We start from the raw sequence: 22565 nt of genomic DNA, 5'->3' as shown, positions 1-22565 counted from the left end.
TCCTTGAAGTCAATGTAGGCTCAATGGGAACTGAGGAACGCGAGACAATGTGCAGTTGGAGCCCTCCTTTGAGCAGGCAGAGAGTAACACCAGCATTCTCCCAGAATCATTGGCTCCCATTTCGAGGAGGACCAGTCCTCAGGTGGCAATGTCAAAACTCTGGGGTGATACTGTGCCTTGGTCTCATGCCCTGGGAATGGACTCCAGGGAACATGCTCCCCTGTCTATGATGTAAAACTTGCCTTTGATGTCTTGTCACGTTTCAGGGATCTCTGTCCTCATTTGGCAGTAGCTAGCTCATCACTGAGCAAGATGAGTGAACTTGGTGGCTGGTTCCAGAAAAAGGAAACCTGGCACCACCATTGTGTCCTAGACTGCCACAAGACCTTGCTCCTGAGTGAAGAGGAGGGTGAGGGAGGTGAGGGCTGGGTGGCATGCCAGTTAGGCACGGGGTCTGTCAGGCGTGCTTCCCTGATGGGTAGAGATTGTGGCAGCGGGGCCACCAAAAGGCTCTCAACCAGCCCATCTTGCCTCACTTCCTTCTTTTCCCTTATCCTGGCCAGAGGACAAACAGGGCTGAGGGGCAGGGCCTAGTACTGTCTTGCCTAAGAGGATTTCTTCACTCACTGTTTCCCCTCTGCTGTGGTTCATGATGTTGATCTCCCTGGTACCTCAAAGTCTTAGAATACAGGAGTGGGAACTAGACAAGCCACCCGATTGTCCACATGGGGAAACTGAGCTCCAGAGAATGGAGGGAACTAGTCCAAAGCCCCACAGTCAGTCAGCATCAGAACCAGGGCCAGATCCTGACATGTTGAATTTTGATTTAGATATTCGCTAATGTCTATGTTCTCTTTACTGGTCCATGTTCTCTTTACTGGACTACACTGTTTCTCAAGGGACATGCTCACTATATTCTTGGTCTGGACCCAGTTCTCCTAATCACCTTTAAAAAGGACTCATGGGGCAGCTAGGTGGTGCAGTGGGTAGATCATGGCTCTAGAGTCAGGAGGACTTGAGTTCAAATCCAGCCTCAGATACTTACTAGTTGTGTGACCCTGGGCAAGTAACTTAACTCCAATTGCCTCTGGGGTAAAAAAAGGACTCATGATGAAAAATGCTATCCACCTCCAGAGAAAGAACTGATGGAGTCTGAATGCAGATGGAAGCCTATGATTTGTCACTTTTTGTATTTTTTTCCCTTTGGGTCTGTGTCTTCTTTTACAACTTGGCTAATATGGTAATATGTTTTGCATGATTGAACATGTATAACCTATATCGAATTGCTTGCTGTCTCAGGGAGGGGGAAGGTGAGGGAGGGAGAAAGTAAATTTGGAACCCAAAAAACTTTTTAAATGAATGTTAAATTGAGTTTACATGTAATTGGGGGGAAATAAAATGTTATTTTTAAAAAAGGACAGGAGAATCATAAGCTTCCTTTGATGCCACCTGACTTGGGGGCAAGTAGAAGGGAGGTTTCCCGACACCCTGCATTGGACTCTGGTCCAAGATCCCCAGAGAGGGGGTGATGACAGCTATCATTCAAGACCCTGTCCAGCATCTCACACTGCTTGCTGGGCATCTCTGCCTGGATTAAGGTCCCAGTGGCACCTTAAACTCCATATGTTCAAAGCAGAGAACACCATCTTCTCCCACTAAGCCTGTCTTTGACTTCCCTATTTCTGTTGAAGAAACCACCATTCTTTCATTTACCAAAGCATCAAATCTCAGATGATGTATTTTCTCCTCTCTGCACCCCCAATCATTTGTTGATTCCGTATTCATACCATCTCTCTTCTCCATCTCCACCCTTCCATGAACACGGTCACCATCTTGGTCCAGTATCTCATCACTGTTCTTGCCTAGATTATTATAAGAACCTCTTAAGTAGTCCTCCTGCCTGCTACCTTAGCCACTTATTTTCTGTCTGTTTTTCACACAGCCAATAAAGTAAACTTTCTAATGCCCAAATCTGACCATACCGATAACCTGTTCAAAGTTCTTCAGTAAGATGCTATTGCCTATGCACTAAAATATCAGCTCCAAAGACTGGTATTCAAGGTCTCCATTATTTGGCCCCAGTTTGATGTAGAATACAGGCATGTATCTAATCCCTTGTTTCCAACACTATGCTTCCTTCATGCAGCCTATGATTCCTGAAGCTTTTTTGACCATCATATGCTCTGTTCATTTGATTGAGCTTGCATTTCATTGACACCCCCTCCATTAAAAAAACCTCCCTAGTTGTACTATTCCCATCTTGTACTTGTGCAGTTGATTTTTGAACCTGTTGAGGTTTTTACATTTATCCACATTAAATTCCCTTTTTTCCTTACTTGCTTATTTTCCTTCCCTCTGTATCTCACTCTTTTCATTTTTGTGCCCTCAAGCATTTCCAATCTCCTTTGTGTTTCTTCTCTCCCATATCCAGTGCTCTAAATCTATTTTCCTATAATCTCAACTTCCTTTCCTTCTTCTTCCTTTCTTCACTCCTCCATCTTATCCAAACTCAGGTGCTACATCCTCCAGGAGGCTTGTCTTGGTCCTTCCTCCTTTCATTTCTGTGGGTCCTTTCCCCCAACCCTTCACTCTTGTTTTTTTTTTTTTTGTTTTTTTTTTGGCTAGGCAATGGGGTTAAGTGACTAGCCCAGGGTCACACAGCTAGTAAGTGTTATGTTTTTGAGGCTGGATTTGAACTCAGGTCCTCCTGAATCCAAGGCTGGTGCTCTATCCACAGTGCCACCTAACAGCCCATCCAACCCTTCACTCTTCACCTGCCTTCCAGGTGTTGTTTTCCCCTTCAGCTTTCCATTCTTCTCAGGTGTTCGCCACTGGCTTTCTTCCTCCATTCCCCAGAGCTGGGCTCTGCCCTTTCTCCCTGGGTTTGCCATCTCTAATTTCTCCACTCTTTTTGTTGCTGCTCCCTTTCTCACTGGCTTGCCTTTCATGACCTTCTATATTGGGGAGCCTGGGAAAACAGCTATGTCTTGTCTCGACTCAATGGGGGAAGCAAGACCACTATTTTTAAGAGAAAATAAAAGGGTGAAAAGGAAAAGTACACCCAAGGCAGAACTTGTGGTGAGAACTGGAGCTTGAGAAGGAAGTAAAACCAGGGCCAGGAGTGGATGTAGATGGTGATCAGTTCTAGTTTCTCTGCCCATTTGGGGAGACAGATTGAGAAGGAAGGGAGAGATGCCAGAGGACATATTTTTAATGAAGAGGAAATAGATGAAGCCATTACAAGTTCTACCAACTTCAGTGTCAATGATGGCCTCTCCAGAGAGGGAGGAGTCATTATCTCTGATGATGGAGAGAGAAAAGAAAAGAACCCTGAGCACATTAGCGCCGGTGCTAGTTTCCTATGGCACTCTTAGATGGTTTGAGTCACCACTTCTGTAGACTAGATGCCTCAGTTGCTGATCATAGTGGGATGGCTGGTATAATAGCTCATTCATTGCCTACCATCTCTGGCTTCTGACTCAGTCTCTTGGTCGTCCCCTGTGAGGTTCTGACCTTGGCTAGGTTCTGTTTTCTTACACAATCTCCATCCAAAAGTTGGTTCTATCCTCTGCTGTGGTCTGGACATTGCCCAGTGGGATGTTGGTTGCCTTAGACCTCCTGCACAACCCCTTTGTGCTGGCCCTGTGGCTCTCAATGCTCTGAGTAGTATACAGCTGGGTCCTACTCTAGACCCCCTTATTCAGGCTTCCATCTTTTTCCTAGGCTATGACAACTGTCTTCTGACTGATTTTCTTCTTGTCCCTGGTCCCTTAGCTCTCCAATGCATCCTTCTTACCCCTGACCAAGTCGTTTTCCTGACACACCATTCTAATCCTCAAAGATCTTCTATGGTTCCCATTGTCTACAGAGTAAAGCATAAAGTCTTGCTCCTGGCATTCAAGGTCCTCCACGATTTGGCACCACCTGCCTTGCTAGTCATAGCTCATACTTTCCCCTTCCCGTACTTTCCATGCCATACAAATAGCCTCTGAAGTAAACAGCTCTACCTCCTTTGGGTATTTGCTCATGTTATGTCCTATGCATGCAACACCCTCTCTCCCTCTCTTTGCCTCTTGAATCCCTACCCATCCTCAACTCTGATGTCATTATCTCCAAGTTTTCCCTGGCCCTTCCCTGCACCCTTCTCAGTGAACACCTTTGCCTTCATGCTTCACTTGACCTCACTTTTGCATCACTCACCATATAATTTTGACTCATTCACTGTATAATTTGTGTAGTATAGACATGGGGGTTTGTGCCTGATCCCTTCACCAGCCTGTAATCTCAGTTGAAGATTGTCTTTCCCTCAGCAGCATGCACACTACCCCCATGAAGCATTCAATTAGTCACTGAGTGAATGAAATTTAGAGAATCCACCCCAAATGTTCAAATGGACTACTTGCGTCCGACCTGTGGTCAAACATTCCAAGCTTATATTGGTCTGATCAGCCACAGCTGGACACACTGTAACTTGACTCTAGAATAGTGATGTCATTTTGGTCCTTTTCAAGAATGAAGGACAGCAAGCAGCCAAAGAGTGAATGAATGAGGTTGTAAGGTAATCTAGGCCAGTGGTGTCAAACTCAAATACAAAACAGGGATCACTCAACTGTACATGAGGATCCCTACACATCACAAATTGACTTAGAAAACCACATATTAACATCATCTATCTTTTATTGTATTTTTGTTTATTTTGTTAAGTACTTCCCAATTACATTTCAATCTTTCTTGGGTCACACTTGGGAATGTTGTTGGCAGCACATGGCCTCATATTGAACACTTCTATTCTTGAGTGTCTAAGCTTATAATAGGAGTTGGGCTGGGTGGCTATCTGGCCTTTATTTCTACTGAAGATGAATCATATTTCCTACATTGTTATGTTTCTACCTGTCTCTGCTGTGAAAAGCTGCCCTCTCCCCATGGTGGGCCTGAGCTTTATGTTTTTTAACCTATTTATTTACTATATTTAGCCTTCTTATTCCAGCCCCAGGCCACTTTCCTAGAAAGTCCTGTGGCACTGTGTGGTCAACATTGTGTGATCAGGTCCTTACAGGAGTCTATCAGTGAAAAACCTTATTGGTCTCCCAGTAAAAGAGACTCCATCCAAAGACCAATGTACCTACTACTATTCTACACTTTACCATCTGATACTCAGGGTTTGAATTCTGGCCTGGTAACAGTGGACCCTGGGCTCTCCCAGTAAGGCTTGTCACATGGGACTGAATGAAGATCTCTACAAAGGCATGAGGGACTATGTGAGTATGCAAGACCTATCTAAGGACACAAACTAGGGGATGGGATATTATAACTTGGAGTGAGGAGACTGGCCACTGCTCATGTTTACAGAACAAGAGGCAAGGACCATATTTCCCTTCTGCTTATCTAATATCCCTTGTGTTTCTAACTGCTGTGCTCTGGAGAACAGCTAATCTGGGTTGTGACCCAAAAGGTGCTTTTTGCTATTCCTTCTTATCAAATCAACCCATCATGCAACTCTATTTCCTCCTTTAGTTGTTCTCCTTTTACCTCACTCTCTTCAAAGCCCTGAAAGATGACCCAACAGTCCTAGGGAGTCAGCCTTCAGAACCCAGAGCAGATCATGGGGGTGTCATTAGGTCACAGATATCTCTGATGGCTGCAAAGATGTCAACTAGTCTGTTCTTATTGAGGATAACATTTATCAGATCTCCAAAATGATGGTCCTCCATTAGACTTCAATAAAACCCTCGAGGCTGGTTCCCTTGAATGGGACCCTTGGTCCTGGATCACCCTATCTCCAGAAGAGGGAAGCTCTTCTTGGACTTCTTAGAGTGAGGGGAGAAATCCTGGCACATAAGTCTTGGTCCAGAAGTCCTTCCAAGAGGATCAGTTTGGCTTCTTTGCCATATCACGGGGCATACTTTGCCTTTTACAGGACAAAAGGAGAGAGATTGAAGCACTAAGCTTAGCAGAAATGTTTCCATCTCTACAAACTGTCTTGGAGGCAAAATCACAACAAGCCTGTTTTTCTCCCTTCCCTTAACAATCATAAGCTGTTTCAATTCTCTGTGAGCAGAGAGGTTTTCACCACATCATCCTGTTCCCGCTGATGGAAACTCACTTGCCCTTGCTCTGAAACTATCTTGAGACATCCTCTGAAAACAGAAGCCATCTCCCACCTGTTTTAGCAATCTGACCTGCCAGCCAGAGAATGGTTTCTATTCTACAACATCTGCAAACAGAAGCATCTGGAGGACCTCTCCATCTGCGGTCAGTCAGTCAAAAAGTTTTTGTTAAATACATACTATGTGTCAAGAATTGTGTAAAAACAGTCTCTGCCCTTAAAAAATGGGAGTTCTCTTCAACATAGACTATGTGCTGGATCCCCTCCACCAGTGGTGATACCTTTGGCCCCATACATCTCCCAATTTTATGCCTCATTTTATATTTTTGATCACTAGTATTATTGAGCAGAATATTTCTATTGCTAACTCTTCCAAGGAGTTTTGAATGATTTGGGTATTTGGATGGGAGACACTGTGTAATAAAAGAACCTGAAAGGAGGCCTTTTGTTTGAGAAAGTCAAATAGTTTTTCACAATTAACAAACAATAAGCACAATGTAATTTTATCTTCTCTACATTATTAAATCGATTGTGAAAAGGTCAAGATGCTGTATGGGGCAGGTAGATGGTGAAGTAGATAGAGCGCTGAGCTGGGAATCAGGAAGACTCACCTTCCTGCATTAAACAGGAAAGAGAAATGAAAAGATATTCAACAAGGTTTGCATTCCTACATGGGAAGATGGTACTTCTAGGTCCTAGGAACATTACTAGGACAGTTAGAAGGAGTATACATAGACAGAAGGCATGGATGTGAATTGAGTATGGAAGGATGATATTCAAAAAATAATATTAAGTGGTGAGATAGAGGACTGCAACTGGGAGAAAGGGAGAGTTAGAATGGGATAAATTATCTCACATAAAAGAGGCATGAAAGAGTTTTTACAGTAGAGGAGAAGTTGGGAGGTGGGCAACATTTTAGCCTTACTGTCATTGGAATTGGCTCTAACATGCACGCTCATTTGGGTATAGAAGTCTACATTACCCTTTATGGAAATAGGAGGGGAAGGGGAGAAGAAAAGAGGGGTTATTAGAAGGGAGGGTGAATTAGGAGAGGTGTTGGTCAGAAGCAAAACATTTTTGAGGAGGGACGTGGTGAAAGGAGATAGAAAGAAGAATGAATAAGGGGAAAATAGGATGGAAGGAAATACACATTTATAACTGTGAATGTGAAAGGATGAATTCACCCATAAAATGGAAATGAATAGGGTAATGCACTCTATCCCTTGTTTGGTCATAAATTCTTCCCTTATCTATATATCTGACAGGAAAACTATTCCATGCTCCCCGAATTTACTTATGGTAGCATCCCAGGACATAAAATGGATAATTTTGATTACATTAAACTAAAAAGTTCTTGCACAAAAAAACCCCAACACAGTCAAGATTAGAAGGAAAGTAGGAAACTGGGAAAAACCGTTACAGCAAGTTTCTCTGATAAAGACCTCTTCTATCAGATATACAGTCAACTGAGTCAAATTTATAAGAATACAAGTAATTCCCCAATTGATGAATGGTCAAAGGATATGAACAGGCAGTTTTCAGATGAAATCAAAGCTATGTCATTTTAAAAAGTGTTTTAAATCACTATTGATTAAAGAAATGCAAATTAAAACAACTCTGAGGTACCTACCACCTTACACCTATCAGACTGGTTAATATGACAGAAAAGGAAAATGATGAATGTTGGAGGGGATGTGGGAAAATTAAGACACTAATGCACTGCTGTTGAAGTTGTGAACTGATCCAAACGTTCTGGAGAGCAATTTGGAACTATGCCCAAAGGGCATATGTATATACCCTTTGAATCAGTAATACCACTACTGGGTCTGTAACCCAAAGAGTCATAAAAGGGGAAAGGACTTAATGTACAAAGATATTTATAGCAGCTCTTTTTGTGTGGCCAAAGAATTGGAAGTTGAGGGGATGCTCATTTATTGGGTGAATGGTTGAATAAGTTGTAGTATATGATTGTGATGGAATACTTTTGTGATATAAGAAATGGTGAGCAGGATACTTTCAGAAAAACCTGGAAAGACTTACATGAACTGATGCAAAGTGAAGTGAGCAGAACTAGGAGAACATTGTACACAGTAACAGCAGTATTGTAAGATGATCAACTGTGAATGATATAGCTATTCTCAGAAATACAATGATCCGAGACAATTCCAAAGAACTCATGATGAAAAATACTATCTAACCCCAGAGAAAGAAATGATGGAGTCTGAATGCAGATTGAAGCAGACTTCTTTTTTTAAACTTTATGTTTCTTGGATTTTTTTTGTCTGTTTTCTTTAACAACATGACTAATATGCAAATATGTTTTGCACTACTGTACATGTATAACCTATATCAAATTGCTTGACTTTTAATGAGAGTGGAGAAGAGAGAGAAGGAGGGAGAAAATACGGAATTCAAAATTTAAAAACAAATGCAAAAATTATTTTTAGATGTAATTAAAAAATATTAAACTGAAAAAGGAATAACTCTTATTTTTGAAACGTGACTGTACCCAATTCATTAGTGATTCCACCCAGTTTTTTTGTATCTAGGAAGGTGATAAGTATCTGATCTGCTATCAGTTAAGTAACTGACAAGTGTTGAATGAAATATGCCTGAAGACAGATCTTCTAGAGTTACTCCACTAGGGATTCCTGAGTGACCAAGTTTGTGAGACATTGGATATCCCTGGTTGGAATTATATTTGGACCATTAAGCTTATTGGAAGATTATTTTCTAAAGTCAAGTGGGAAGAAGAGGGGCTAGTCCACTTCTACAGAGTGTCTGAGAGTTTAGGTTGATATGTAACCAAAGCTTGAAACAAAGACTTGATGGAGAAACTATCTGATATAGTTTTGATGTGGTTAAAAAAAAAAAAAGACCCACAGCTCAAAGTTTAGGGCACAAGTAAGAAAAGTTCTACTGACATTACACACCACGGCAGAGAGAGATGCCACTTGGTTTAGCCAAGTGAGCTCTCCCCCATACAATTTCTAGTCGGGTCTCAATGCAAGTAATGAATCTGTGAAGTGTTCAAATATTCATTATTCAAAGTTATAATAATAATATAAAATATGGTTATTAGTTCCAGTCCAGTGGAAATATGCTGTGCGAACTAGAAAATGAAAAAGTAACTCTCAGTTATGCTGGACTTGCTGAGTCCATTTCTTGCTAAGCCTCAGATAACAATGTTTGGAACAAGGAGAGACAAATGGTGTTTAATTCTCCATCTCCCTCCTCCATGCCTTTATATTAGCTATGACTGACCCCCATGCATGAAGTTCATTCCCTTCTTACCTCAACATCATGGAATCCCTCTCTTCCTTCAAGATTTAAAAGGAACAGCAAATTACATGATAGATGTGCAGTTTTTTGTGCAATCATCTTTTTTATTCTAATGTGTTATGGAAATGCTTGTTTCCTTTCGTAAATTAAAAATAAAATAAACAAAAATTAAAAAAAAAAGATGGAGTTCAAGCTCTACTTTGAATTCCTTCTTGATCCCTCCCCCCAACTGTTAGTGTCTTTCCTTCCTAACTACCTTATATTTAATTACCCTGTATTTGGTCTTTCTGTATTTATTCTTGCATGTATTTATTTATTTGTTTGATTCTTTATCTCTGTCTACATCCATCCATCCATCCATCTGTCCATCCGTCCGTCCATCCATCTGTGTGTCTGTCTATCTATCAATCTTTTTGAGGGTGTCTCACTATTTAGTCCAGGCTAGAAGCTCATTGGCTACTCATGGTCTGATCTCACTTTGACTGGCATGGAAGCTTAGGCTGTTTCATTCATCCTTAGGCATTCTGGTGCCCAACCCTATCTCCTGTGTATTGGTGCTCAACTTAGTACTGACAACCAATGGACTTTAATCTTTCTGTAGCGCAGAACTCCCAGGATCAAGAGATCCACCAGACTCAACCTCCCCATAGTAAGGATTATAGATGAACGTCACCATGACTCTCTATCTCTCTCCATATATATGATGAGTATATACACACAATATATATGTATGTGTGCATGCACACAGACATATAAGCATGTATATAGGCATACATGTGTATATGTATACATGTGCACATATAGATATATGTATACATTGTGTATATGTGTATATATATATTATATATAAATATACATATACATACATACACACACTTGTCTTCCCATTAAAGAGTAAGGATTATTTCATTCTTTGTACATATACTCTCAGCGTCTAGTACATTATCATTCCTCTTAAACCTTCTTCCCCTACCTTTCCCATTGCTGTTGAAGGCCTCACTATCTTCCCAGTCCCTCAGGCTTCCAACCCAGGAGTTACCCTGGACTCTTCACTCTCTCTATTCCCCACCCCTTCCACCATATCCAATATGGTACCAAGATTTGTTGATGTCTTTGTAACATCTCTCCAATACATCCCCCTCTCTCCTCTGACACAGTCACCTCCTGGTGACCCTGGTACAGGCCCTCATCACCTCATCTACTCTCCATCCAATTCTTCCATGAAACTTTTAGTGCCAGTAATGACCTTTGACAATTGGTGCCAGGAATAGGATGTTTGCACAGAGCAAGTATGGGCAGCATGTTTAGCCAAGGATGGGCATCATTCTTTCTCTTTCTCCTCCTGCACTTCTCCCTCCATCTCCATTGTTCCCTTTTCTCTCCTCTCCTCTCCTAGCTGGCATGATGAATAGAGTGGTGAGCACAGACTTAGGAAGACTTGAGTTCATATATGGTCCCAGACTCTTATTAATTGTATGACCCCAGGCAGGTCACTTAACCTTGGTCCACCTCAGTTTTCTCAACTATAAAATGGGGATAATAGCAGCACCCATTTCCCAGGGTTTTTGTGAGTGTCAAACGAGATCACATTTGTGAAGCACTTAGCATAGTGTCTGGCACATAGTTGATATTTAATAAACGCTTATTCTCTCCATTCTCTCTCTGTCTCACAAACACACACACACACACATATACACACACACCTGTTTTCTGACCTTTTGTGACTCTATAGCTTATTGTAGTTTTGCTGTCATAAGGGAGGGAAAAATGATGTTGTAGACCCTCTACCTGCCTGGTCAATATTTTGGAATTGACTGATGCTATATGAATCTTTCTCTGCGAACCAGAGAAGATCCCTTTAGATATGAAAAACTACCTGAGCTGACCACCCTAGTGGCCCTGCATGGAAATGCAGCTAACTAAAAGGCTGCTGGATTAAGTTGGTTGTTGTCAGCTGCATTTAGGGTGTTGGAAGAGGAAGACACTGCATCCTGGCCCACATTAAGGATCCTGAAAGGTCACATGGCACCTCTAGGCTCCCCGCTTCCATTCACCTCAGAAAATGAAGGCACAAACCTGAAACTGTTGGAGAAGACATCTGTATAGAGGAAGGTTGTATCCTCTTCTGAATCACAGCACCTGTTGGCTGTATGTCAGGAACTCAGTAGGTCATTAGGGACCCAAAGGTAACGAATCCCTGCCTGCCTTCTGGGAGCTTGCATTTTCCTGTGGAGATGCAACCTACATCCAGGCAAGTAAATGCATGGAATATACAAAAGATTGCAAAGAAATTTGAAGAAGGAGGGAAGGTTAGCAGCCAACGTTGGGTGGGGGAGGATTGGAAAGGCCTCATGGAGGAAATGGTGCAAAACCCGTGGACAGGGGAGGGGCTCCCTGGGGTGGCAGGAAACCACAGTAGCTGGGAGGAGAAGAGAAGGGAGAGTCAGAGGCTCAGTCCCTGCCCTCTTTTCAGTCCTGAAGAGAGAAGACTCAGTCCTCTAGAGAAAGAGAGAGAGACAGGCAGAGACAGCTCTGGGCTGCATGCAGGGACAGCCCTGAATCTGGAGACCACCTCCAGGTCTGCACTTGGGTTCCATACAGAGAAGACACAGCTCAGGAGGGCAAGGCAGAGCTTCCTGGGAGGGACAGAGGCAGTCACACCTAGTGGGTGGCACAGACTGATGGAGAGCCCCTCAGCAGCTCTGCACAGTGGGGGCAGCCCCTGGAAGGGGCTCCTGATCACAGGTGAGACACTGGCTCTGCTGGGGAGATAGGGAAGGGAATGAGGGGAAAAAAGAGAAGGAGCCTGGGGGATTCTACTCAGACAGGTGAATCAGCCCAAGGACCTGGAGGAGTCTATTCCAGAGATAGTCTCTGCAGAACCAGCTCACGAAAATCTTGTCTTAGTCAGGAGCAGAGGGAGAATGAACAACGTCCTCCACACCCTGAGACCCCAGTACAACATCCTGGAGCTGTGGAATCTCTGGAGAGGCAAAGGGAGGGACATGAAGTTAGAGGAAGCTTGGGTTGGAATCCCAGCTCTGACATTTACTAAGTGTGTGACTGCAGACAAGGTCACCCATGTTCTTTGAGCCTCTCTTTCCTCTCCTATTAAATGGCCCTGATCCTACTTGCAGGCTCTCTCAAAGGATTGTTTGAGATCAATGTGCTCTGTAAGTTTTAGAAGTGTGCATGGCATGATGGAAAAGGCATTAGGCGTTAGTCAGACAATCAGAGTTGTAACCATGTTTCTGCTTGTCACTGGCTCAGGCATGCCAGGTAACTCCCCCAGGCCTCGGTTTCCTCACCTGCAAAGCTGAGTGCACCGGACTTAGGGATCTGTAGGGTTCTGTCCAGCTCTGAATCCTGTGATCTCTGATCTCATCTTTAACCTCAGCAGCACCCCTTTATACACTGGTTACTGCCTCAGTGTCCTGCCCACCATGATATGACGTCAGACAATAGATCGTGTTACTGAGAAAACCCTCAGATTCTGCAGCGATGAGGACAGATATATACACCTATGCCCCATTGAAACATGTCACCCTGAACACCCAGCAGACTTAGGTCAGGCTTAGCAGCCCCCACCCCCCTCTTAGAACCACCCGGGTCCCTGATAGATTGTGCTGACCCATTCCTTCTTCCTCCTCTCAGCTGCTGTCGTCGGCACCTGGATCCAGTCAGCGTCTCCTCAGTCTTCTAAAATGAAAGTGGAGCCCAGCCCGCCCTATGGAATGGTGGGGGGCAACATCACCTTGTCCATCCTGGGGCTCTCAAAGGAACCTCGAAGCTACACTTGGTTCAGAAAGACGACAGATGATTCCAACAGGATTGTGACCTACAATGTTCGGACAGGACAGCAGACACCAGCCAAAGGTCGAGAGATTGTATTCCCCAATGGTACTCTGCTCATCACCAACCTCACCCTCAGTGACAGTGATGAGTACATCGTAGAGATTTTTTCTACAATTCATGGTCTAAGAAACTATCAGTTATCTCTTCTAAGGGTACATCTGGAAGTCTATGGTAAGTTCTCACCTCCCCCCACCCTCCCAGCCACCATACCATTAAGACCATGCCTCCAATATTCTCCCTCCATCTGGGGGTGAGAGACCTCCCAAGGAGAGCAGGGAGAATCAGAGATGTGCCCCAGGGAAAGAAGGTCTGGGAGGCAAGAACTCCCAAACCCAGATTTGCCTGGGGATGTGTCACAGAGGTGAGATGGGGTGGGGATCTCACACTTTCCTCCTCTGTCGGCCCTGGGGGTGAGATGCAGGACTGAGACCTGAGGTTTGTGCCTGGGGGGAAGCCCCCTCCCAGACAATAACCAGCCGAGACTCTAAGTGGGTCTTCCTTCTCCCTTCAGGGCTCACAGGGGATCGGGATGGCTGTTTCCTGGGAGTGAGGGGAAGGGGCACATGACAGCCCCCAGCAGTAGCTTCAGAGAACCACCCCAGGGTGCAGTTCAGATAGGACGGAGGTGTGTGAAGAAGAGAGGCTCACACCTGCGTGAAGGATCCTTTGTTCCTATGTTACCAACAATACCTTTAGTCCCCAGGGAGAGATGAGCTGAGCCTGCAGCCCTGAAATAGTTCTGATTAATTCTGGGAAGCCTGGCAGGAAGGGGGCAAGGAAGGGGTCTGGGCCGAATCAATGCATGCTCCCTACATGGGCTATCCAAACTCTCAGGGGGCAGTTAGTCACTGACTAGTCTCTCCTATTTTCTCAAGAGCAAAGAAGCCGTCCCAGGTAGGACAAGTCCCAAAGAGAGGGGGCTTTTGGACCTGCCTTGGTCCCATTAAAAAATCCTGGGACAGACAAGGATCCTGGAATTTTTGTTGCATAAAAAGCATTCATAAGGATTGTATATTTTTAGAGCAGAAAGGAACCTTAAAAGGCACATACTCCAACCTTCACATAACTGGGGCTCAAAGAGGTTTAGTAACTTGCTAGAGGTCACACAGGGAGTAAATAGCAGAGAAGCATTCAAATGGAACTGAGCTGAATCCTCTCATATCCTCCCTAATCCAAACTCAGAGCAAGTACTTGATGTTTAATTCCCTTTCTTCCTCCATCCTTTCAACTTTCTTTGGCCAGGCTGAGGAAGTAGGTTGGCCCCCTGAGGGCTCAGAGAGGTCTCTGAGCTCCCATTCTGCGCAGGCAAACAAGATGATCTGACCCAGAACACATCAAAGACAACACCAGGGGACAGGAGCAGAGTCACTGCCTGGGGCTGTGACCAGTAAGATCCAGGCTCATTCTTGGGCTCCAGGCACCCTGAGGGAAAGAAAATTGAGCTAGGTGGGGATACTGAGGGGAGAACTAGAGTGTGGCTACAGGTGATAGGGTCTAGACCTACTCCACCTTCCAGGGGAATGTCCAGGAGGGACTCAAGTTTTGCTTCCGGGCTCAGCTGGAGGAGGAACAAACTGTTAAATAGGTGATGCAACAGGTGGAAATCGCAAAGAGGCTCCTTTGGCCTCCAAATAAACACAACTTTCTGATCAGTGAAAGTTATCTGATATGGATGAGCTTCCTCAGGAGATAATGAGCACCCTATTGCTGGGTCTATTCAAGGAAAATCTGGACCATTTGTTGGGGAAGTTGGAGAAGGGATGCCTGTTCAGACCTGGGTCCTATTAGATGATGCCCGAGGCACAGAACCATAGAAACATGGAGTGTGAAGAGATCTGAGAGGTCTGAACTCCTTTGGAAGTCTGAGAGTCTGCTAGATGTGATGCCAGAGATGAATAGGGGGGCAGGCTGGGGGCAGCTACTGAGGCTTTCAGAGTGCTCCGCCATGCTCTCTCCTATAGCCCATAATGTGGGAAGCATTCCTAGCCTTCTGTGGCTAGCTGGGGCTGGGGAGACAGAGGCAAGTCTCAGCTTGGAGAGTGCCTTGTTGGGAGTCCCAGGCCCTTCTGCCCCTCACAAGTACTCAGCAGACCCTTCCTGAGCACAGGGGATGGTAAAAGACACTGACTATGGGAGGAGCCACTGGGGAAGGAGACTCAGTCCTCCAGACTTTTTGAAGAGTCTAAAAAAATGAGGACACAAAGAGATGCTCAGGCCCTCCTGAAGTTAAACCTCTGATATAATAAATCTTCAGCACTGAGATGAAACAACTTCTGCCACGAATGTTCTTGTGGCTTGTTCTTCTGCCATTCTTCAGTCGTGTCCAACTCTGTGAGCCCATTGGAGTTTTCTTGGCAGAGATACTGGAGTGGTTTGTCATTTCCTTCTCATTTTACAGATGAGGAAACTGAGGCAAACAGAATAAAGTGACTTGCCCAGGGTCACACAGCTAGTAAGTGTCTGAGGTCAGATTTGAACTTAGGAAGATGGGTCTTCTGGTTCCCATAGACTGCGCCATCTAGCTGCCCTTCTTATTCCCAGAGGCAGCCAGAAGTTTGCCCAACGGAAGCTGAGCTGGACTCACCTCTAACCTCCAGCCACTGCTTGCTGGGCAGCCCCATGAAGTGGGGAGAGCTCTAGACTGGGAGTCAGGAAGGAAAGCCAGCTTCTGACATTTACCTGTGATTTGGGGCAAGTTGTACCACCTTAGAGCTTCATTTGCCTCATCTGTAGAGTGGGGCTGTTATTCCTGGCCTACCTCAGAGCAACCTTGTTCTCACTCAGTATATGCACTATCTGCTGCACTGAATGTAAGCTTTTCCCAGCAGGATTTAGGGATTGTTTCATTCTTTGTGTCCCTAGCACTTAGCACAATGCCTGGCACATAGGAGGTGTTTGGTAAATGCTTGCCAGTTTATTGATTACCTGTGTCACAAGCTGTGATGAGGAAAGCACCTTAAATACAATAGAAAGGTGAGTTATTCACACACACCTTGGATTTAACCCAATTCAAGCATTTATTAAGGGCCAGGGAAGTGTCAAGGGTACCGTCATAGGAGAAAGTGAATCTGAATTCAACCTTTAAGGATGGTGGGAGTGAGAGAGAGAGAGAGAGAGAGAGAGAGAGAGAGAGAGAAAGAGAGAGAGAGAGAAAGAGAGAGAGAGAGACAGGAGGAGGAGGAGGAGAAGAAGAAGAAGGAGAAGAAGAAGAAGAAGAAGAAGAAGAAGAGAAAAAAGAGAAGGAGGTGTGAAAATAGGAGATGGACAATAATCCAGTTTGGATGGAATGTAAAATATAGAAAAGAAAGGATGTGAAATAACGCTTGATGGCAGTACTGGAGCGAGATTAGGAAGGGTATTGGATACCAGACTCAGGAGTTTCTACAGTGCTCCACCAGCAATGGGGAGCCATGGGAGGTCTTTTAGGAGGGGAGGGTCATGGTCAAAATGGTGTATTAGGAAGTTTACTTGGGCAGCGGTGGAGAAGGATGGGTTGGAGAAGTGAGAGAGACTGGCTGAATGAAACAGCTCCTAAATCCTACTGCAGAAGCTTACATTCATTGCAGCAGATCATACACGTACTGAATGAGTACCAAGTTGTTCTGAGGTAGGGCCAGGAATAACATCCCCACTCCACAGATGAGGTGAATGGGGGAAGAGCTGAAGGTGCCAGAAGTGGAAACTGCAGGTGGGGTTGGATGTGAGAACCATTGCACAGGTGGAATGAACACAAATCAAAGGGCCACAAGGGAGAACGTCAAAGCTGTGAGTTGGATGTGAGGGTGGATTCACTTTCTTTTCGGAAGCCATCCTGGATACTTCCTTGGACCTTTAAGGAGTGTTGGTTGGACTGGGTAAAATGCAAAGAGCTAAGGGGAGGGTCCTAGTAACAAGTGCCTCCCATTTCTATTGCACTCTAAGATGCTTTCCTCACAAGAGATTGTGACACAAGCAACCTTTACATTGATAAGCATTTATTAAGAGAAGGAAGAAAACAAGAAAACTAGCATGAATGAATGTTAGTTTCCTCTAACACATCTACTATGTTCCAGAGTCTCTACCAAACACTTTACCAAGGTTACATCATTTGAGATTCACAACAGCCTTGGGAGGTAGGTGCTAGCTACCATGATCTCCATTTTATAGTTGAGGAAGGTGAGGCAGAGAGTGGTTAAGTGACTTGCCCAGGGTGGGAGTAGCAGAGTTGGGGGTAGAGGGAAAGATAATGAGTTCAGTCTTAGGCCCACAGAGTTTGATGTGCTGGTTCTGTACCCAGAAATCGCAGATTGTTTGCCAGATACCTCACAATCTGACCCTTCCAGCTGAGGGACCTCCGATGTAACACAGTCCCACAGGCTAGGTCTGCTTCCTGTCCTGGTTTGTTTTCTCAGGGCTCCCCCTTCTGTCCCCCAAACTTCTTAGGGATCCTTTTCTCTTTTCACAACAGATTCGAATTTCAGAGGAGGGGCTATCGCTGGCATTGTGATTGGAGTCCTGGCTGGGGTGGCTCTCACTGGGGCCCTCGTCTATTTCCTGTACATCAGAAAGACTAGAGGGTAGGATAGCATTTCCTTTGAGTCTGTCTCCCTGAAACAAGGACTGTCCATTGTCCCCCGATACCGCTGCCTCCCTTCCCTAGCCTCTGACACGTGCTCCTACTGTTATTTTCCCACCAAGCAGGGAGTATTTTGAAGGTAGGCTAGCTGAGTTTTTCTTTCTGAGACAGCCAGTTCCCTCTCCCCACTAATGGCTCCCCCTGCATGGAGCCTAAATCTACTTCTTTGTAACTGCTGCCCATTTCCCCTTGTTCTGCTTTCTAAATCCAAAAAGAGGAAGTCTAACGTCTAAGTGCTAGGGCAGTGTCACTCACTCCCTCGAGCTCTTGGACCCACAATAATGATAATAGCTAACATTTATGTTGTGCCTACTATGCGCCTGGCTCTGTGCTAAGTACTTTATAATCATTATCTCATTTGATCCTCACAATAACCCTGTGAGGTAGGTGCTATTATTATCCCCATTTTACAAATGAAGAAACTGAGGTGAAGTGATTTTCTCAGGGTTACTTGGCTAGTAAGTGTCTGAGGCTGGATTTGAACTTAGGTCTTCCTGACTCCAGGTCCAATGCTCTATCCAGTGCACCACCTAGCTGACCTCCCTTGTACTTAACCCCCAGGCTAAGTGACCCCATGGGGGAAGACTGCTCATGGCTCTCCTTTCTTGCTTTTTCAGAGCTTCACAAGGGCTACTGGGAGACCCTGGACCAGGAGGGAAGACTCAACCAGATCAGAAGCCTAGTGAGTATGGCCCCTAGGAGGCAATGTGATGCAGTAGAACAAATATGTACTGAGGAGTCTGAGGTCTGACTCTGGCCCTGCCATTGACTCACTCTGTGACTTTGGGCAAGTTCCTGCTCCATTCCAGCTCTCAGCTTCCTCATCATCAGGTATTGCCCCCCCATTTCTTGACCTGTACAGCCTCTCAGAGACCTTTCCCAGGCTCTTGTCATCAGTCATACAGGGACAAGGAACTTCACTTCTGTTTTTTTTTAAAGGAAAACTTCCTTGACAACTGATAGTTCCACATCTCTGCTTGTTAAGTCTTTGATGATCAAGACAGTTTCAAAGATCTTTTAGTCTCCTCATCATGATGACTGATTTACATTGGCTAAACTTTCTTAGGATTTGAAGACTCATTGTGGTAATGTCTGTTCCTTTATCTACTTCCATGTTTCAGCCTCAATAGTTACTTTAAATAGGTCAGGCTGTAGTTGACTTTATTGCTCACCATTTCTTCTTAGGTGGTGTAGTAGGTAGAATACCAGAGTTGTAATCAGGAAGACCTGAGTTTGAATCAGACACTATCTGTGTGACCCTGGACAAGTCACTCAACTTCATCTCTAAAATGAAAATTATAGTCCTTACGAGGACCAAATTATTTCTAGTTTTCCATGATTCTTGTCTGTAAAATGGGTATTATAATAGTACTCCTCCTTAGGATTCTTGTGAGGATCAAATGAGTTCATATTTGCAAAGTGCTCTGCAAACCTTAAACCGCTTAAACAAATGTTAGCTAATATTTATTCTACTTTGGTAATGATTTTGCATTTAAGAAGCTGGTGGTCTAACTGTCCACAGGCAGATGATGTAGAAATAACTCTCACACTGGATACTGGTCATTTCTTTTCTGTTAGAATAGAAAAAAATTTTCTGGATGATATTATTTGGTTCTTTCCTGTCATGCCCAGAACACTCTATCATTCTTCTATAAGAAAGCAGTCATGACATGTAGGTGTGAGGCTTCTGTAAAGTCTACAAGTCTGTAGATGCTCTTGTTTCTTACCCCATGAAACATGTTTTCCTACCCTACACTTACCCCACTTCGTATTGAAGTTGCTGAGTGGGGAGGTGTATGTTTCTTTCTATTAGAGGGTCTTGCTGAGTTCTTGTTAGGATATCTTCTGTATTTCTCTTGAGCAGACAGTGGAACATGAAACATCATGATTTCCCTGGTGGTCTTTTTGAAGATGTTCATCATGAGCCCTGCAGTAATAGATGAGCAAGTAGTTTCCCAGACAATGATGTTTCTCAATGTCTTGGGAAGAAAGCCCTTCTCCAGCTCCTTTATTTAATAATAGCTAATCATTTTATTTCCTCACAACAACCCTGGGAGGGAGGCGCTATTATTGTTCCAATTTTAAGGGAACTGAGATAGACTGAGGTTAAGAGACTTGCCCAGGGTCACACAACTTGGAAGTGTCTGAGGTTAGGTTTGAATTCAGGTCTGCTTCTAGGACCAGCATCCTGTGTACTTTGGAGTCATCTACCTGCTTTTATTTGCCTCTCCAAGGAGATCCTATGAACATTCTACAGTTTTCCTATTTATCTTACAGATATTCTATCATCCTATTCTACAATTATCTCTTCCACATCGTGACTTTCCCCATCATGGTTTCAATATATCGCAGGTCAGCATAAGAAATGAAATGGGATTTTGGGGGACATTTTGTGAAAGCTGCAGATGACATGAGTAGGTCTGTAAATGACACAGAAAAAGTTTAGAAACTCAGAAATGCATAAAACATGTGTATAGTATAACATCAACCCAAATTTTACAATAAAGTACTGTAAACACCCTGTGAAAGAAAAAGAAAAAATTCTGACTTTTTCTCTGGTATGAAGGGAAGGCCAAAACATTTTACGTGGATTTTCCAGATCACAGGGGTGCCATGCCTCTGACCCCTTCAATGTGGAAAGGATAACCATATTTAGTTCGAGTTCCTCTTGTCTTGTGGTTTCATTGATAGTGAGTAAGACAGTAAGATAAGTCAGAGAGAGTAGGGATATTAAATCTGACACAATTCCATTTCTTCCAATTCTTCCAACCATTGCAATTCCAATTCTACCAATAAACCAGTTCTCTCAATAGTATTCAGTTTAATTCAATAATCATTCATTGTTCTACTCACTTATTGGTCATTGGACAAGGCTGTCATGTTTAGAGGACTAGCACTTCAGGTTTATAAGCATTCTAAAAAAGGTGTGACTCTGGGTATCCTTTGGTCTCTGAATCTTTCTGTTGGTGTTTTGATGTTGTTGCAGTTTTACAAATTTTTTATTTCACTTTTAAAAATATGATTGACCTATTTTCTGTTTATTAGGAAATATACACTAGTTCTTCTTTTGACACTAGTGCCATAATCTCTTTTTTTGTTGGTTTTTTTTTTACACTAAATATGTCAAATTGACTGACATAGTATCAAGCCTGCCCTGCCTGTCTGCCCCCCCTTGACGTTCTTCCTGCTCTCTTCCATGTATTTTTAAAAATTAAATTAAATTAATTTTTTGTTGCATTTTTAGTTCCAAACTGTCTTTCTCCCCACTTGCACTAGAAAAGGTCACCATTTCTCTCTTTCTCTCTCTTTCACACACACAGACACACACACACACACATACAGACACATGCACCTTTATATATGTATATGTGGGCAGCTAAATGGCACAGAGGATAAACTGGACCTGGAGTCAGGAAGATCTGAATTCAAATCTGGCCTCAGACACATATTAACTGTGTGACCTTGGGCAAGTCAGTTAACCCTTTTGTCTTCAATTTCCTCATCTGTAAAAATGAGCTGGAGAAGGAAATGGCAAACAACTCCAGTTTCTTTTCCAAGAAAACCCCAAATAGGGTCACAAAGAGTTGGACATGACTGAAATGACTGAACAACAACATATGTACATGTTTGCATTTATATTTATAGATATAGTTATGGGGGAGATGCAAAGGAGAGAATTCCCCAAACCTCTCCTCCCCTCAAAGAGAATCAATTTCTCATAGAATTCAGGCTCAGGACATATTAAGAAGACTTACTGTCTTGGTTTTTCTCTCTCTCTAGGTAAGGTTCTGGAAAATATTTACTGGCTACAAGACTCAAATCCTTCTGCACAGGTAGGGACAATGAATCTCTTTCAGTCGTTATCACTGTTTTTTGGGGGGTGCTTAGCAAAGGGCGGGAAGGAAGCCCTTCACCCAGAACTGGGTCATATTCCTAGACTCTGAGCCCTAAGCACTTTGATGGTGTTGAATGGTTGGATGGGATGATTTCTGAAGAATGCTACTGTTGGGAGAGAGGTAAGGCCAAGATCATGCTCCATGAGGATCCATGGAAAGATCTGATGCTGGTCAATGTGGAGAAAAGGTTTAGAGGGGAAAATAGTCATAATCTTTCAGGGTTTTAAGTATAGCCAAACACTTGTCCCCAGAAAGAAAAACTAGAAGCAATGGGGGGTGGGTGGGATGTGCAGATAGGACAATTTAGGCTAGATGTAAATAAAAACTTATTAACAACTAGATGTAGTTGAAAATGGAATGGGCTGCATTGAGAAGTGGTGGAGGTCTTAATTCAAAGAGCAAAAGATAGGAGACTCACCAGAGTGTGGGAAAGTGGATTTTTGCTCTTTTGTATTTGGGGCTGGTGGGCTTCTGAGATCCCCCTGAAGTCTGAGATTCTGGGATCTCTAAAAATCTTTGGTGATCTGACATGTTCTAATGCCCCTTCTAGCTCAGACATTCCATGTTCTAAGGTCATTCCCAGATCTGAATTCTGTGTTCTAATATCCTTTCTTTTCATCCTCATATAATCAGTTTAATTAGACTAGTAAAATCAGAAAGCATTAGACATTTGTATCATAGAATGCAATATTCCAATCACTTCTCAACTCCAACCCCCAAAGCAAAACATCACTTTAAGGTTGGGGTTCCATTTTCACTCACTTAATTCTCCCATGTGGCAGGAAGGAAGGGTAACCCAGGAGTTCAGCAT

At 43.7% G+C, this 22565-nt stretch overlaps 2 protein-coding genes across 2 annotated transcripts in view; one reads left to right on the top strand and one right to left on the bottom strand.

Annotated features, from left to right (window-relative positions):
- LOC114042027 (carcinoembryonic antigen-related cell adhesion molecule 3-like) overlaps positions 1–11609 on the bottom strand; it is a 32078-nt gene extending 20469 nt beyond the window's left edge. Inside the window, exon 1 of the mRNA XM_027860741.1 lies at positions 11465–11609. Within this exon, the coding sequence (XP_027716542.1) occupies positions 11465–11486 (22 nt within the window). The 5' untranslated portion in view covers positions 11487–11609. The remainder of the gene's footprint in view (positions 1–11464) is intronic.
- Positions 1–22565, top strand: part of LOC114042018 (carcinoembryonic antigen-related cell adhesion molecule 20-like) — a 115159-nt gene that overhangs the window by 65051 nt on the left and 27543 nt on the right. The window contains exons 10-12 of the mRNA XM_027860728.1: positions 17706–17799; positions 18476–18540; positions 21639–21691. Coding sequence (XP_027716529.1) covers positions 17706–17799; positions 18476–18540; positions 21639–21691 — 212 coding nt within the window. The remainder of the gene's footprint in view (positions 1–17705; positions 17800–18475; positions 18541–21638; positions 21692–22565) is intronic.

Source organism: Vombatus ursinus, unplaced genomic scaffold (genome assembly GCF_900497805.2).
Source record: "Vombatus ursinus unplaced genomic scaffold, bare-nosed wombat genome assembly UNPS02014239.1, whole genome shotgun sequence".
Classification (NCBI taxonomy): Eukaryota; Metazoa; Chordata; class Mammalia; order Diprotodontia; family Vombatidae; genus Vombatus; species Vombatus ursinus.
Note: the sequence above shows the minus strand (reverse complement) of the source record. Positions and strands in the feature narration are given on the sequence as shown.